The 16,081-nt window shown below is 40.1% G+C and overlaps 1 protein-coding gene across 4 annotated transcripts in view; it reads right to left on the bottom strand.

Annotated features, from left to right (window-relative positions):
- Nucleotides 1-16,081, bottom strand: part of EPB41L4B (erythrocyte membrane protein band 4.1 like 4B) — a 255,127-nt gene that overhangs the window by 77,420 nt on the left and 161,626 nt on the right. For all 4 annotated transcript variants that reach the window (XM_038392440.2, XM_038392441.2, XM_043508596.1 and 1 more), the window contains exons 17-18: nucleotides 15,590-15,708; nucleotides 3,790-3,915 (exon numbers count right to left, since the gene is read on the bottom strand). In XM_038392440.2, coding sequence (XP_038248368.1) covers nucleotides 3,790-3,915; nucleotides 15,590-15,708 — 245 coding nt within the window. The remainder of the gene's footprint in view (nucleotides 1-3,789; nucleotides 3,916-15,589; nucleotides 15,709-16,081) is intronic.

The following is a 16,081-nucleotide window of genomic DNA, read 5'->3' as shown; positions in this document are numbered from 1 at the left end:
AAGAGGCATATGCTGTAGATGACAAAGACAGGCTGCTCTTGCTTGAAATCTCTGTATAGTGCTGTAAATTTGTCCTGTGCTTTACAGAATATAGATGAGATATATTCCTTGCCCCAAAGAGCTTACCATCAAAATTAGAGAAAACATTGGACAACAGATCAAAAGTAGGAGGGGACTGGGGTTTGTGAATGATGAGAAGGAAGGAGGTGCGACTTCTTAAAGATGTTGTATTTAAAAAAGGATTGGAAGGAGATGAGAAGGTGCATGGCAGAGGAAGAAAGAGATATGGTTTAAAGTTTATTGGACAGTATGATAGATGGGATGAAGCCAAGAGTAAGACTAGGAGACAGAGAGAAGTAAGACAATAGGCTTAGGAAGAGCACAGGGAGCTGGATGGATAAGACTGCTGTCCAAAGTGGTCTGCAATAAAGAAACAATCACTTTTTCCCTGCGCACTTAAAGGATCCTCTAGCAGTAATCTTAGCTCCCACCTCACAGAGATCAAAATTATCTGTAGGAAGGTGGAGAGGGGAACCATTGCTGTACACAGCACTGGTCTGGCTGATATATTGGGTAGTCAGTCTGTGCTACCCTCTTCAGAGTCACCTGACTGCTGCCCTACTTCCCTACCCCCTCATCCCTTTGGTAAGGAAGAAGCAGCAAACTTGTCTCTCCCCTTTTAGGTGGGAAATTAAGTGATCAAACAACACTCAGCCGACTTTCCCTTCTCTTAGCAGGAGAACAAAAGGCCATTGGCAAAGTATACAGATGCAGTGAGCAGGTAGCTTTTCAGGGAAAAGTGGGTGACATAACAGAAGCAGTTTTATTGCATGCCAGACAGACAGCTTATTCCCCAGCAGCACCTCCACGCTGGCTTTGTCTCTTGGTGGTGGAGGATGTGCTGCTCTCTAGCTCCCCCAGATGGGTAGATTCCTATGCTGCAGATCTTCATGCATCTATGGTGTTTACACTGCCCGATTACCATAGCATCTGTTCATCTCACAATCTTTAATTATCTTCACAATACCCCAGTGCAGCAGGGAACTGAGGCATAGAGATACCTCTCCAAAGTCACACCGGGAACTGTAGCAAAGCAGAAAACTGAACTTGAGTTTCCTCAAAGGCAAAGGCAATATCCTAAGCACTGGACTATCCTTCTTAGACAACCATTGCTACATGTCTTTCAAGCTGCACTATGTCAATAGTCTTCAGCAACACAAGCTACTTTCCCCTCTGTTTGGAATTTCATATGATCTCCTCTCATGAACTGGAACAGAGATGCATATTCAATCCATACTGAGTGCTAAAAGTTTTTTTGGGAAATGTGTCTACTTTAAGAAAAGACTAGCAGACTTACTTTCTTCTCTGATACCCATTTACTACGTAACTACAGTAAAAGAACAGTGTTACAGATATATAAAAGCAACTCAAGATTACGTAATTTGGAAAGGCTCTGAGGAGTGGACGGAGGAGCAGATCAGAAGAGATGGAGGAAACATGTTTCACAAATTTTCTGTGTAGCTACAAACAATCAGAATCACGAATAATTCTTTACTATGAATATGTCAGCACACAGCGTTAACATGTGTATAACTGCTTAGTTGAACATAACTGTAAGCATAGTTGGAGAAAACGCAAATTCAAGATGTATCGGGCAACATCCTTGAGAAATAGACACAAAGCCATGGTATATGCATGAAAAAGAATGGCAAGAATTGAGACATTCAAACAGGAAACATACTGTAACATAGCGCAGTTGTCATAACATCAGATTCAGAAAAGACCGAACTGTTTTTTAAAAACACATCATAAAAATTACACTGCCTGTTCTAGAAATCTCTAGCAGACTGAATAACCAAGGTTTAGCTGTCTTAGACTTCCATGGTTTTAACTGCATGCATTGCAATTTAACTGTCAGATGAAAACTCTGCCAGGTAGCAACAGTGAGAAATGTACAAAGATGGTTGTTACAAGAAAATTCTTTGGAGGGCAAGTTGACCTGACATGATAGTGTCAGATGAAACAAAAACAGCGAAGAGTCCTTGTGGCACCTTAGAGACTAACAAATTTATTTGAGCAAAAGATTTTGTGGGCTATAACCCACTTCATCAGATGCATGGAGTGGAAAATACAGTTGGCAGGTATAAATATACAGCACATGAAAACATGGGAGCTGTCTTACCAAATGGGGGGTCAGTGCTAACAAGGCCAATTCAATTAGGGTGGATGTGGCCCATTTCCAACAGTTGACAAGAAGGTGAGAGTATCAACAGAGGGAAAATTATTTTTTGTAGTGACCGAGCCACTCCCAGTCTTTATTCAGGCCTAATTTGATGGTGTCAAGTTTACAGATTCATTCCAGTTAATTCCAGACTGGAAGTGGTTGGGTCACTACAAAAAATAATTTTCCCTCTTTTGATATTCACCCCTTCTTGTTGGAAATGGGTCACATCCACCCTAATTGAATTGGCTTTGTTAGCACTGACCCCCCACGCACTTGGTAAGGCAACTCCCATCTTTTTGTGTGCTGTATATTTATACCTGCCTACTGTATTTTCCACTCCATGCACCTAATGAAGTGGGTTATAGCCCATGAAAGCTTATGCCCAAATAAATTTGTTAATCTCTAAGGTGCCACAAGGACTCCTCGTTGTTTTTGCTGATACAGACTAACATGGCTACCACTCTGAAACCTGTCACCATGGAAGAAACAGAGTAACAGAAGAAGTAAAATAGTGTGTATCCAACGGAGATTATTAACACACACACACACACACACACACACACACACACACACACACACACACACACACACACACACAAAGTAACAGAAGTAGCTAATGACAGGATTCAATAACCCTCTCTCCCTTGTATTTCTTTTCTTTCTTTCTTGTTACGGAAGATGACATTACATTATCCTTATTTCACTAACTACATTCCAAAAGAATTACATAGGAATAGGGTTAGGGTTAGTGTTTCAAGAAAGTTTAACTTCAATAGAAGAAATAATATCATTACACTCATGCGATCTATTTGTTACATAGCTGAAAACAGCTATGTCATATGGATATATGTTGGTATTTATGTAACACAATTCATTGATTTTGAATATGGATCTATCCATGAAATTGAAATAATTTAATGGAACATAAATGTTTTGAATGGATGACTGGAAAAACAAATGAGCACAAAAGTACATAGACTAACATTTTCACACCTGTCTCTTTAAAGACTCTCTGGAATCAATATTTAGGCATCCAAATATGACGTTCATCTATAAATAACAGTTTCCACGTAGCATGAGGACTAAAATACAATATTTAATCAAAAATAAAAAATGAATGCTCAGCAAAATTCCAAACTGCTCTCTGAACAGAAAAAACTAAAGGCTTTAGGGTTTGAAAGGATGAAGGAAAGTGAATCAACCAAGCCACATTTCATCTACTCAACTCTTGTTTTGTTCCCATCCTTTTGGCAATGAAACATTATTCATCCTGAAAGCTCACAAATTCAGCTGTAGCCAAAAAAGTACTGATGAACAGCACACGGTTCAGAAACAGTGAACTCTGTAGACCATCCTGAAATCACAGCAAGTAGCTAGATGTTCTGATGACCTACAGAAAGGTCTAGAGCAATTTATGTCATTTTGGATACCTAAGGAAGATGAGACAACACTTCCCAAGGAAAGGGTCAGACTTTGGAAAATATGAAGTGATTTCACATGAAACATTATGTTCTCACTAGCATTAGAAAGGGGAATATAGAGGGTAAATTAAAAGGTATACTCACCTGGGCACCCACTCTAAAAGCAGCTTCTACTTGAGCTTTAAGGATGTTACATTTCATATGATCGGGTACGGAGGAAGGTGACACTGGGGGATGAAGACTTTTTTCAGAAACTTTCTTGTCTTCACCCTGCAGTTTACATAAAAGATAACATGGCAACATACATTAGAGAAAGAGATTGTATGATTTATCGCAATGATCAGGTCAAATTTTACTTTGAACAACCAGTTTTAATACCATTTAGGAAAGTTTTCAAGTTCATAACCTGATAGAAAGGTCAGAGAAGACAAATTATTCAAAAGACTTAACTTTAATCTATTACCAAGATAATAAAGGCCTTTGAGGGAAGTGTGATACCACTGGGTACCTAGGACAGAGAGAGAGATGTAGAGCATTAAGAAATATGGGAAAAGAGCCAGGACCTGGAGTGGGTTGTCCCCAAGATCATTTCCAAACCTAAAATTATATTGAAAAAGCAAAATATTCCACAGAAAGGAAAATTGGGTTGTAGGAGAAAGGGACACAGACTCAATGCTCAGTTATACTCAAGCACCTTTATATCACTGACAGTGTACAGGGGTCTGAAAGTGAATGCAAAATGTAATTTACATCCACTATAAGACCCCTTTACACTTCAGGGACTTTAGTATAACTGAGAACAAGGCCCCTGGTCTTTGATTTTGGATCCCTCTGAATTGTTCTGTAAGAAAGAGCAGAAAAATCCAATAAGCTTAACACACGCATTGATTCCTATTTCCACCGATTCTGAGGGTATGTCTACATGGCAATTAAAAACCTGTGATTAGCCCATGCCAGCTGTCACGGGTACAGGGGCTATTTAATTGTGGTATAGACCTTTGGGTTTGGGTTAGAGCCCAAGCTCTAGGACCCTGCGAGGTGAGTGTGATCAAATGCAACCATGATTTCACACCCTACACACCATTGTAATAATCTTTGTATAAAATATGCCTTGTCAAGTATCATGTGAAACCTAATAACTTGCTGGTCAGTCATGGTGAAATGTATGTAGCAACTTTATATGTAAAGGTAAGAACATAAGCTGAAATTATACTTGAAATGTGTTTGCTAGACAAGTCTGGGAAGAGGTAAACCTGTTTTTCAAAGACAAAGAATGAGCTGATGCCTCTAGCCGGTTGTCATTAAAACTGATTGGCATCACTGGTCAAGTGGCCAGTCTTTGGCAGATAACGGGGAGGAGGGGCAGGAATGGATCGATTTGCATTTTAACAACAACATGGAACCTTTTCCCCCCACAAGACTGCATGCCTCCATCCTCACAGCTGGAAGGAACTTTATCTAGGAGTAACCTACAGGGAAATGCATTTAAAAGATTGATTGGACTATAATTGGACCCCAGGTATTCTCTCTCTCAGCTGAGAAGACAAAGAAACCAGGCCTTTGGATTGGAGGGGTTCTGACCTGAGAATTTGGTCAGCCCTGTTGCTGGGAATGTTTGGTAAGAATTTCACTTTGAACCAAGTCTAGTGTGTTCAGTTTCAGCACTAGAAAGCATTTTATTTTTATTTCTCTTGTAACCATTTCTGACTTTAATGCCTTATACTTGTACTCACTTAAAACCTCTCTCTTTATTGTTAAATAAACTTGTTTTATTCTTTAATCAAAACTAATGCAGTGTTGTGTTTAAACTGAATTGTTTGGTAACTCCAATTAAAGTAGCAAATGGTCATACATTGACCCCTTACAGGAGCAACAGACCTCTAATATCTGGACCATCCAGGAGAGGGCTGGACAATGGAGAACACATAGTTTTGGGGGGAAATCTGAGACTGGGAGTATGTTGGGGGGTCACCCTACAAGTGGTAAGTGAGGCTGGTGGAAGCCAGAGTGTGACTGGAGTGTGCTGGCAGGCTGCAGCTATGTGTGACCTGCTTGTTGTTTGGGTGCTACAGCAGCAAAGCATTGTGAGGCACCCAAGGTTGCAGGGCAGGTGGGGACACAACCCCTCACTGGATTGAGCCCCGGAATTTGATAGTGGAAGGGTCTCGGAGCAAGGGTTGCATCCCAACCCGGAGCGTCCACACTACAATTACACAGCCCTTTAGCCCAAGCCCTGTGAGCCCAACTCAGATGGCACGGGCCAGCCGCAGGTGTCGAACTACAGCATAGACATACAGGATAGCATGACCCACAGGATAACTCCTTTTTGCACAAGGAAGGGTAATTCTCCAGCTCTGGATCTGAGAAATCCACAGCAGGACAGGTTCCGCTGAGAGGAATAATTTCAAAAGTGATCTAAAGATTTTTTTGCCTGAAATAAACTTTAGAAGAAAGCAAACAAGAACCAGCAGACGTTCCCATATGCAAACACTTCCCTTGCAGAAATCAAGAGGAGCCAGTCTCTCTCCTAATATAAACAATACTCAATTTAAAGCAATTGAGCAGGGATGGGACCAATCTTGTAAACACAGGCCATTAAATCAGCAGGCCATAATTATTTACAAGTTTTAAGGGAAGAATCAGACAATGGAATAGCAAGGGTCCACTCAGAGTTCCCCTCATCTTGCTGAAAACCAGATGAGAGTGGTGACCCCGGTTTTCCGTTGTTTTGACCATTGCGAGTGAGTATGAAATGCTACCACTCTCATTTGATTGTCTTTCACACCAACTTCATACTGCCTTCATCCATGTGTTCAAAATGTATACGGTACGAGGCAGCAGCGAATCAGGCCCAATGTGTGTCCTTAGTTCACCTTTGACAAGTGTATTCTGAGATGCAGCAGGGCATTTTATACATTGCTGAAACTACCCTGCCCTTAAACAAACAAAAAGATTTTTGAGGTTATTTCACCAGGACCCCCTATAGTTTATGGTGACTATGCCTCCTATAGTTTATGGCCACCAAAACCTATAGTTTATGGCCACCAAAACCTTGCTTGCTCACTTCATCGATCCAAAAACAGTCACATACAATATGGGATGTCAAGAATCTGGAGAAACTTTCCAGGAGCAGAACAACTCAACCTTGTGATTATATTGCCTTATACAACTATTTTGTGAACACTGGGAAAGAGCCTCAGACTGTGCTGAACCCCATTGAAATGGCATAATATTTTCCACATGTAAGAAATGTTGATGCAGTTGCCTTGTGAACCTAAGCTACTGTCGTTTCCAGCTATGCTTTTGAACAACTGACTGAATATCATAATTTAATCCACCCTGGTTTGTTTATTGATTGATTTAGTGTATTTGACATGAATATTAATCAGTTTTTCACCTCTATTTTCTGAGCCATATCTACAATTGCTAATGGAAAAATATGTGCACATTTTACCTTGTCTCTCTGGCTTTTGTCCCATGAAAAAATACCTGAAAACAAAAAGTACTTCTTCTAGCTGGAGCAATATACTGAATTGTAGTTATCTATTGAACTTCAAACACAAATGTAATACAGGAGACAGGAATTCTAACAACCACTACAAAAAAAATTCAGGTGAAACACTCACTCACTGACATGGCTTTGCTGAGCTTCCCATTGACACTCATAAGTGGAGATACCATTTAGGTAATTTGGACATACAAAATCAATGAGGAAAGTGCAACCCCATGATCAGCCAATTGTCTCATTAAGCAGTTTTTCATTGCTTGAAGATATTTTAAACGCTACTACCATCAGCAAGTTTACTCATATGCAAATGTTGGATCATATTAAAGAAGTTCTGTATTAAAATCACATGAGTTTGATTTCCCATTGTTTAAATTCCAGGGTATTACTAATTAAGAGGTCTCTTGGTTTTTGGTACTGTTTCTCTCCCTCTATGTTTGAAACTTGCAAGCTGCTAATTGTGTTAGTACATTCTAAGACAGAGTCTGTTCTCAAAGCAATTCTTTGCAACAATAACTTCTCACACAGAGAGAGACTCAAAGCAATACTCTCTAACAACAGAAACAGCACCCAGAGACTCCCCGCCTTTTTGTTGTATTCATCTTGCTTTGTTAACAATTGTGATTAAAATAGAGATAGAGGATGTATGTGGATGGATGCTTGGTGTGGATAATAACTGAATGATCAGGGAGGTGCCAGCCTAAGAATCCAGTGTCTAAAGAACAAGATAACATCTGGCAGCACGGAGCCGTCAGGAATTTGCCATCTGCTGATTGATTCAGCAACAGCATAATGAAGCAATTCCAATAGACTGGCATAAGAAGAAATTCCTCTAAAAATGGACTCTAGAAAGGGAGAACTTTGGGGTCTGATTCTGCAAACCAACTTCCAGGAGCATCAGATGTGCATCTGACAAGGCACTGCTCCCTCCTCATGTCCAGACCACCTGACCAGTGGCTTGGCATGAGCAACTCTAAGGCTGGTAACTATAATAACAACCTTGCAGAACCTCTGTGTGTGTGTGTGTGTGTGTGTGTGTGTGTGTGTGAATGATGTGTGAATAAATATGAGATTGAATGGAATGTTATAGCTATAACTAACTGCTTACTATGATTCTTTCTGTATTCACAATAAATGTGGTATTTTGCCTTTTCCCCTTTAATAAGATCCTGCTGGTTTTTATTTTATTGGTATAACACAAATGCATCTGATGAAGTGAGCTGTAGCTCACGAAAGCTTATGCTCAAATAAATGTGTTAGTCTCTAAGGTGCCACAAGTTCTCCTTTTCTTTTTGCGAATACAGACTAACACGGCTGCTACTCTGAAACCTGCTCTCTAAAGGGAATACAAGCAGCACACTGTAATACAATGAGAGTTCTAAAAGGCATGTTAAAACCAATCTTTGTTTTAGGGCTTGAAACTAATTAGATGACATGATGATTTCAGTCACATTAGGTTTACCCATTGTATTTCACTGTACAAACAAGGGGAAATGATACTTAAAGACCCAGATGGCTTTTTTTACATTCAAACACATTACCACTCTCTGCAGTTCAGTAACCAGTAGCTGCATCTGCATTCTCCAAAGTAATCCTTACAGAGACAGGATTGTGGCCTGCTCTTCTATCCCTGTGCAAGCTACCTGCATCATAGGTCAAAGCAAGATTGGAGAGCTGCCTCTCTTGGGTATGTCTACTCTGCAATGAAAAGCCTGTGGCACCGAGTCTCAAAGCCTGGGTCAGCAGACTTGGGCTCCAGCAGGCACAGACAGGAATAACTCGGAATTTTGATATCCCTCGCAGGGACTCAGAGACTCGGCTCCAGCCCGAGCCTGAACATCTGCACTGCAATTTTTACAGCCCACAGCCTGAACCCCCTTTCAGCCTGAGTCAGCTGATCTGGGCCAGCTGCCACCATGCCAAAGTTCTTTGATTGCAGTGTAGACATACACGGTGGAGCCACTAATCCCTCTCTGTGCAGATGGGCAGAAGTGGGGAATGGGTAGAGTCTTGGCTCTGCCAACCTCACCTCACTCATTCCCAACACAAAGCTGACCTGGGGCAAAGGAGGAAGTAACCTGCTACTGCTATAGTAGTAGGTGGAACAAGGGGGAACTTTGGTTGGTCTGCCCCTGGGACTTACAGCTGTGCACTACCCCTTTATTTAGGTCAGCTAATGTTACAATCTAACCCATAACTGCTGTCTTCAAAATACATTCTGAAACTTAGAAGTTGTCTGTCAATCTGCAGGAGTGACGATAGATCTTTCTCCTACAAAACAGCACCTTCCATACTAACAATTCCTGTACTCAAGTAGTTGTTTAGCCAAAAATATTATATACATGAAATATGGTATCAAAGAATTGCCTCCTTGTACCTCCATGCTGCAAATGGATACATTTCATGGTAACGAGGTATCCTCTCCGATAATAACTTCAGATTATAATGCTCTCAGGCATCTATTTCAATTCATAATGGTTCTTTCATAATGGATGCATCTTAGGAAACGGAAGCTCAGTAGACTTCCATTCTCCTCTAAGTATCATTCAAGCCTAATGTAGTTAATTAAAACAATGATGCCTGGTAGCAAAAAAAGGGAAGGAGACTAATGGAACAATCAGCTTTTTGTTGTTATTGGAATACTTTTCCATTGCTTTTCCTCTTTTCATACTCGTGAAATTCTGGCTGCAATGAAGTCATTGATTGTTTTGCTGTTGACGTCATTGACTTTGACATCACCTGACTTGGTCTCACAGGGCTTGGGCTGCAGGGCCATGAAATTGCAGTATAGACAGTCAGGCTATGGGACCTTCCCTCACATTGGGTCTCAGATCCCAGGCTCCAGCCCAAGCCCAAACATCTACATGGTAACTTTATAGTCCTTCAGACCAAGCCCCACGAGCCCAAGTCAGCCGATCTGAGCCAGCCTCAGGTCTTTTATCGCAGTGTAGATGTGCCCAACTGTAGGCTGGGCGTGACATGAATAACAATATGAGTGAGGCCTCATTTCTTGGGAGATAGGATTAGGGAGGTAAATGGATTTACTGGATGGAAACAGACCATTTGTACTAGATAAGATACAGGGGAACAGTCAGGGAACCATTTACAATGGACAAGATAAAAATGAATAAAATAAGCCTGGAACGTAAGATGAGGTAAAGAGTAAATCATGCATGGACAGCGTGTGCTGTACAGGGACTGGTTCCTAGAAAGTGACCACGCCAATCCCAAAACATGTGATGTAATGTATAGTAAATGCAAGTATTGTATAAATGTATATAAAAGAAGAGATTTGCTATGTAACTTTGGATGCGTGGTATGCCCTATAACCACCCCGTACACTAGAGTCTGAACAACCTCAGTGTAGCATTGCTGCATGCCAAATAAAGGAACCTGAGTGACCTGACTTGAGTTCAACTGAGTTCTTGGGGAACCAAATGGAAGAGGTCTCAGGGGAACCCCAAGACCAATAAGGCCAAGATTTCACCCATCTATAATTAAAAAAATACAAAAATCTAAATGAAAATAATAATACAGGTCTCACATAAAACAGATATTCGGTGTTAAGGTTGCCATGCCATCCTAGACTCATTCAATGGTATATACACAAGGACCAGTTGTGCCCCCTCAGTCACATTGACTGGTGCCTTACTTCCTGACTAGTCTAATTAAAAGAAAAGGAGATACTCTGCTACTCAGGGTGTAAGGTACTACTTAGTGGGAGTAGTAAGGTTCTAGTGTATGAAGTGCTGTCAATAAAGATAGGTTCTTTGTGTTCTCTAGGAACCATATTTGCTTAGTTTATGACAAAACGTAAGATTTTAAAACTATCAGCACTGTAGAGCCCATATACTGTCAGGCTGTAAAAATGCAAGCTGTACTCCACTCTATTTTGTGCTTAAGCATAATAAACAAAATTGTCTGTTAAGTTTCCAAAACCCTTATTGCTTACAATGGTGAATGAAGCATAACAATAGCAACTGTATTCAGACTCTGTACCAGGTTGGCAGTTATTAAAATCCTATCTTGATGTGTAAACTCAGCACATTCAATATGGAAGTCATTAGAGAAGTATATAAAGATACAGTTCTAGCAACCCTTGTAATTTCATCGTGAGTCTCATGATATTCTGAAAGCCTCAGCTACTGGATTCATCTGAATACAGGAGAATAATCAGCTGTCATGTTTTTAGAAAAGTAATCTAGTTTGAAAATGTGAGCTGAACGTACTCTATAGTCAGAAACCAGAAGACAGAGTGACCCACAAAGTTATTAGTAAAAAAAAGAACCACACCTCATGATTTTCAAGACAGGCTTATGATTTTTGAATGGGTGGATGTGGAAATACTAGAGATATACTACACTAAAAAGCTATTTTTTTTAAAAAAAATCACTATTACAAATGCCACGCTTTTGGGTAATTGTTGACACTTTAGTTTTCTATCACCAACTCCATCAGTGGTGTTTGTTAGTAGCATGGGTTCACTTAAGTTTCATCATTCTTGCACTGATACAAAATCAGGGTTTTTTTAAGAAGGGAAAAATAGGACAGTTGCAAGTAGCATTTAGGTGTATGGCATTTGGTAGGAGTGGGTTGAGTAATCTCAGACTCATGTCACATGTTACTTGATATTATTTTGTATTCATTTTTTATTATTGTGGTCCTATTGTTGTTTGGATCTTGTTTTTCCTCTTTAAATTTAAGGGGATTCAATCCTTCTTCTCTACTCTGAAAAGTTTATATGTTGTTTGGAACCAAATAAGGATAAAAACAGCAACTTCTATAGTTTTACCCCCCCTCTCCCCAATTTATTTTTAATACGTGTCTTAGCCTATTAAGCTAATTTTTAATATGTTTATTTCTCGGAACCCTCCTTACGAGTAAAAGTGCCTATCATTACTAGGGAAAAAAGATGTTTTCTTAACTCATGTTAGCTAACAGACAGTAACAAACATGAGGCAGGAGCCTAGAGAAGACAAGGCAGTTTGTAGTTTTAACATGAGTTAGCCGACCAAGTAAAGACTATGAGGGAAGCTGGGGTTTATCAACCTGCTAACTACAAAGCACCTTGTCTTCATGAGGTTCTTAAACCATATCAGTTTCCACAGGTTAGCCAACACAAGTTAAGAACACACCTTATTTTCTAGTGAAGACAAGGCCCAGCTGAACACATCCTGCTCCTTATTCAGCACAGAGATGTATCAGATCAAAGAAGAATCGCAGAAACACCAGTCACCTGTTTATCTTTTCTCACCAGTCAGGGATCATTTGCTACTGCAGTAGCTACAGGCTTTGCTGCCTTGTAAGCAACAGGCAGCTGCACAGCTTTAGTGTAAGGGCTTGGCATGTTGCATGTTATACCGCAATAAAGCCTCCCAGAGCGCTCTACCTTACTCCTCGTCCACACTGGCAAGGCACGTAGAGCGCTCTAACTTCCTGGCTGGAGCACTCCCGGTACTCCACCTCCACGAGAGGATTAAGGGCTGTTGCGTATTGGGTGAGACGCTGCAGCTCCAGTGTAAACGAGGAGTTACCTTACAGCGCTCTGATTGACCTCCAGAAATGTCCCATAATCCCATTAACTGAAGTGGCCTCTCTTGTCTTTGTTGTGAACTTGGGAGGAATGCGGAAGTGGCCCTTTCAAAGCTCCCTTTCGGAGTGCCAGCTGCTTATCTGGTTCGAGAAAAACAAGGAGGGGGGTCTGAATTTACAAGACAGCATGCTGACACACTCAGCACCCCAAAAACCCACTCTCTCCCCGCCCACATACACACAACACACACACAACTCCCGCCCCCTCCCCATTTGAAAAGCACGTTGCAGCCACTCGAATGCTGGGATAGCTGCCCATAATGCACCACTCCCAATGCAGCTTTAAGTGCTGCATATGTGGCCACGCCGGTGTGCTTGCAGCTGTCAGACTGCAGCGCTTTCCCTAGTGTGCTCTCCGAAGGTGGTTTAATACAAAGTGCTCTACAGCTGTAAGTGTAGACAAGCCCTAAATAACATCACTGGTGAGCAGTCAGTACGTAGTGGTCTGCAGCAGTGAAGGACTGAAGAAGAGATGTTTGCAAAGAAACAGAAGCAGAGGAGAGAAAGGAAATTAAAATATATTTATGCCTGCAATATTCCTTTTTACCCTGAAGGCTAAAGATAATGTCACTGGTGACAGAGAAACCAACAGGCATCACAAAACTGATTTATGTTGCTCACCAAATGAATGGACAGTAATCATCACATCAACTGGATTTGTTCTGCCCCTTTTCCTAAACCATTCTTCATTCCCATGAGATGGAGTTTGCTGTAGCAGACAATCAAATTAACTCCTAACCACTCAACCTAATTTCATCCAATTATTTTATAAAATTCACCTTTGTTTGATACCAAGCATGACAAATTTCAGCCCCAAAGCAGTTTGCTTGAAAAGGGAATTAACAACTAGAAAAGAGAGGTTCAAATGAGTTGTCAATTTAAAATATAAATTTAGATATGTTGAGGCCGCATTGAGGCCATTATGGTCATCTAGTCTGACTTCCTGAATAATATAGGCCATAGAACTGCACCAATTAATTCCTGCATCAAGCCTCGTAACTAGTAGTTTGCAGCCAGCATATTATTTGTATGTGTTATATCTCTCATACCCCATGTCTGTCTTGTCTATTTAAATGGAAGCTCTTCAGGGCAGAAACTATTATATGTTTGTAGAGCACCTAACATAATGCCTGATCTTGGTTGGCCCCCTAGGCACTACTTTAATAAATATGAACAATATTCAAAAGACAGCCAATCTTCATTTAACGACTCCAGGCAATGGAGAATTTCCATTGGTAAATTATTCCAATGGTTAGTTAATCTCACTTAAAAAGTATGCTATTTCCAGTTTGAGAGTTTCTAATAAGGCTATTGGAAAATTCTTCTTCAAAGTTGTTTTTTTTTTTTAATTTTTATTTATTTATTTGTTTTTCAAAAAGTGTCTGTGTTGTGATAAATTTTGATTTTTTTTTTAAAAATACAAACATGACAAAACCAAAAAGGTTTTGATTTTCAGCTGAAAACTCAAAATATGTCAGCTTTGGAAATGTCACCACAGTGCCACATGGAGTTACAGTTTATTTGCCTCAAGTCACCATTCTCTTGTATGGGCTTGGATCACACAGTGAACTTCATTGCCCATGATGCATTATGGACACATGACTCCCAGGATGCTCACCCTCCCCTTACCAAAAGGGAACCCAGCCTATAGAGCAGAGAGCCGGAGGCACACAAACTACAACTCCCATGAGGCACAGCAGCAGCATTTCTGAATTAACATATTCTGTTTTTCAGTCAAAATATTTCAGTTTTGCTTTTTCACCAGAAAGTCAACATTTTCCACAAAAAATACAACACACACACACTTTTTCTGACCAGCTCGAATTTCTAACTTCTACTTCTAGCCATTGGAACTTGTTATGCCTTTGTCTGCATAAGCAGGGGTCCTTCTAGTATCAGGTATTTCCTCCTGGTGCGTATACTTCTAGACGGTAATCAAGATGCCTCTTAACTTTCTTTGCTTATGCTTTGATCCTGTGCTGAAATAGCATCAATGTAGAAGTCGCTGTATGAAACTAACAAAGTCATTTAATTTTGTTCCTCCTTGAACTGAGAGTCAGAAATCTTTCCAAACACTACTTCCACTCTCAACCAGTTTACTCATTAAGGGCCTGATTCTCGATCTCTTTAATTCAATGCCAACATTTTCATTGACTTTAATGGGTTCAGGATTGACCCTAAAGGTCAATTGCTGCAAGATTTGTCATATGCACAACTCCATTGGCTTCAACTAGAGTTCTGAAGTTAATAGCTATAGGACGAGGAATCAAGTTGTATGGTTCTATTATGTAAACCTATGCCAATTTAGTTCTAAAACATAACAGACTTCTTATGTGAAGAAAGAATATGATTTTTTTTAAACACTTTTACGCTATCTAGCTGAGTAACCCATCAAAGCTAAAACAAAACAATGGCACAGCTGAAGTAGCTTTATCATGGTTTAAATAAAAGACCATAAATCCTTTGTCATTTGATAGTGTTGAGCTCTATTCTTTCTCCCCACACCTGCCCCCCACAACCTACAGTCGTTCAGCTACTATCCTGTAAATATTTCAAATACATACAGTACATGCACAGTGAATAATACACCCTAAAAGGAATGGGGCAAATGAATTATATCGAGAAATATATAAACATACACACAAGCCTTTTTTCCCTACTTTTAGCTGAATTGAATTTCAAAGGGAAAGTGCAAGGAAATATTTAAAGACCAGTAAGAAAATGGTGAGAGATAAATAAGTGAAACAGTTGCAGCCAAATACATTGGGTTGAATTAATGATGAAGTAACATCAGCTGCTGAGATCAAGTAACAAAGGAACGTTCTGACATACACTACAATATTATACCTTGTTTATATTGATGTGCAGAGCTGGCCATGGTCCAACTACCTTCACAGTCTCCACTTCCATCTTCTTCAGATGGGAAGAAGTGTTATCATAAAGGAGGGGAAGTCCTGAGCTCAATTCTAAAAAGAGGCCCAAAAGAAAGAAAGAAAAAGCAGAATTTCAAGGAAAACTACAAGAGCATTGCAGATCAAAACACTTGGCTGCAATTGAGGGGATACTGTCAAAAGATTTATATACTTTCTGTTTTCTGTAATACCCTCTAAGAAGTTTTAAAATGCATTTATTGGGTCATTTTCCCTTTTCTATTTAGCAAACAAACTTCTTCCAAATTCTAATGCGACTTAAACCAACTTCGGACCAGATTCTGAGTGTCTCAAGGTAAGTAGCAACTGAATCCATGAGTGTTCCCATTGACTCCACTGGCATTACTTTGAACAAAGATGCCACTTGTGTGTAAGGGATCAGAGTCTGGCTTCTATAGCGGACTTTCGT

Source organism: Dermochelys coriacea, chromosome 2, assembly GCF_009764565.3.
Source record: "Dermochelys coriacea isolate rDerCor1 chromosome 2, rDerCor1.pri.v4, whole genome shotgun sequence".
Classification (NCBI taxonomy): domain Eukaryota; kingdom Metazoa; phylum Chordata; order Testudines; family Dermochelyidae; genus Dermochelys; species Dermochelys coriacea.
The sequence above is the reverse complement of the archived record's forward strand: the minus strand, read 5'-3'. Positions and strand labels throughout refer to the sequence as shown.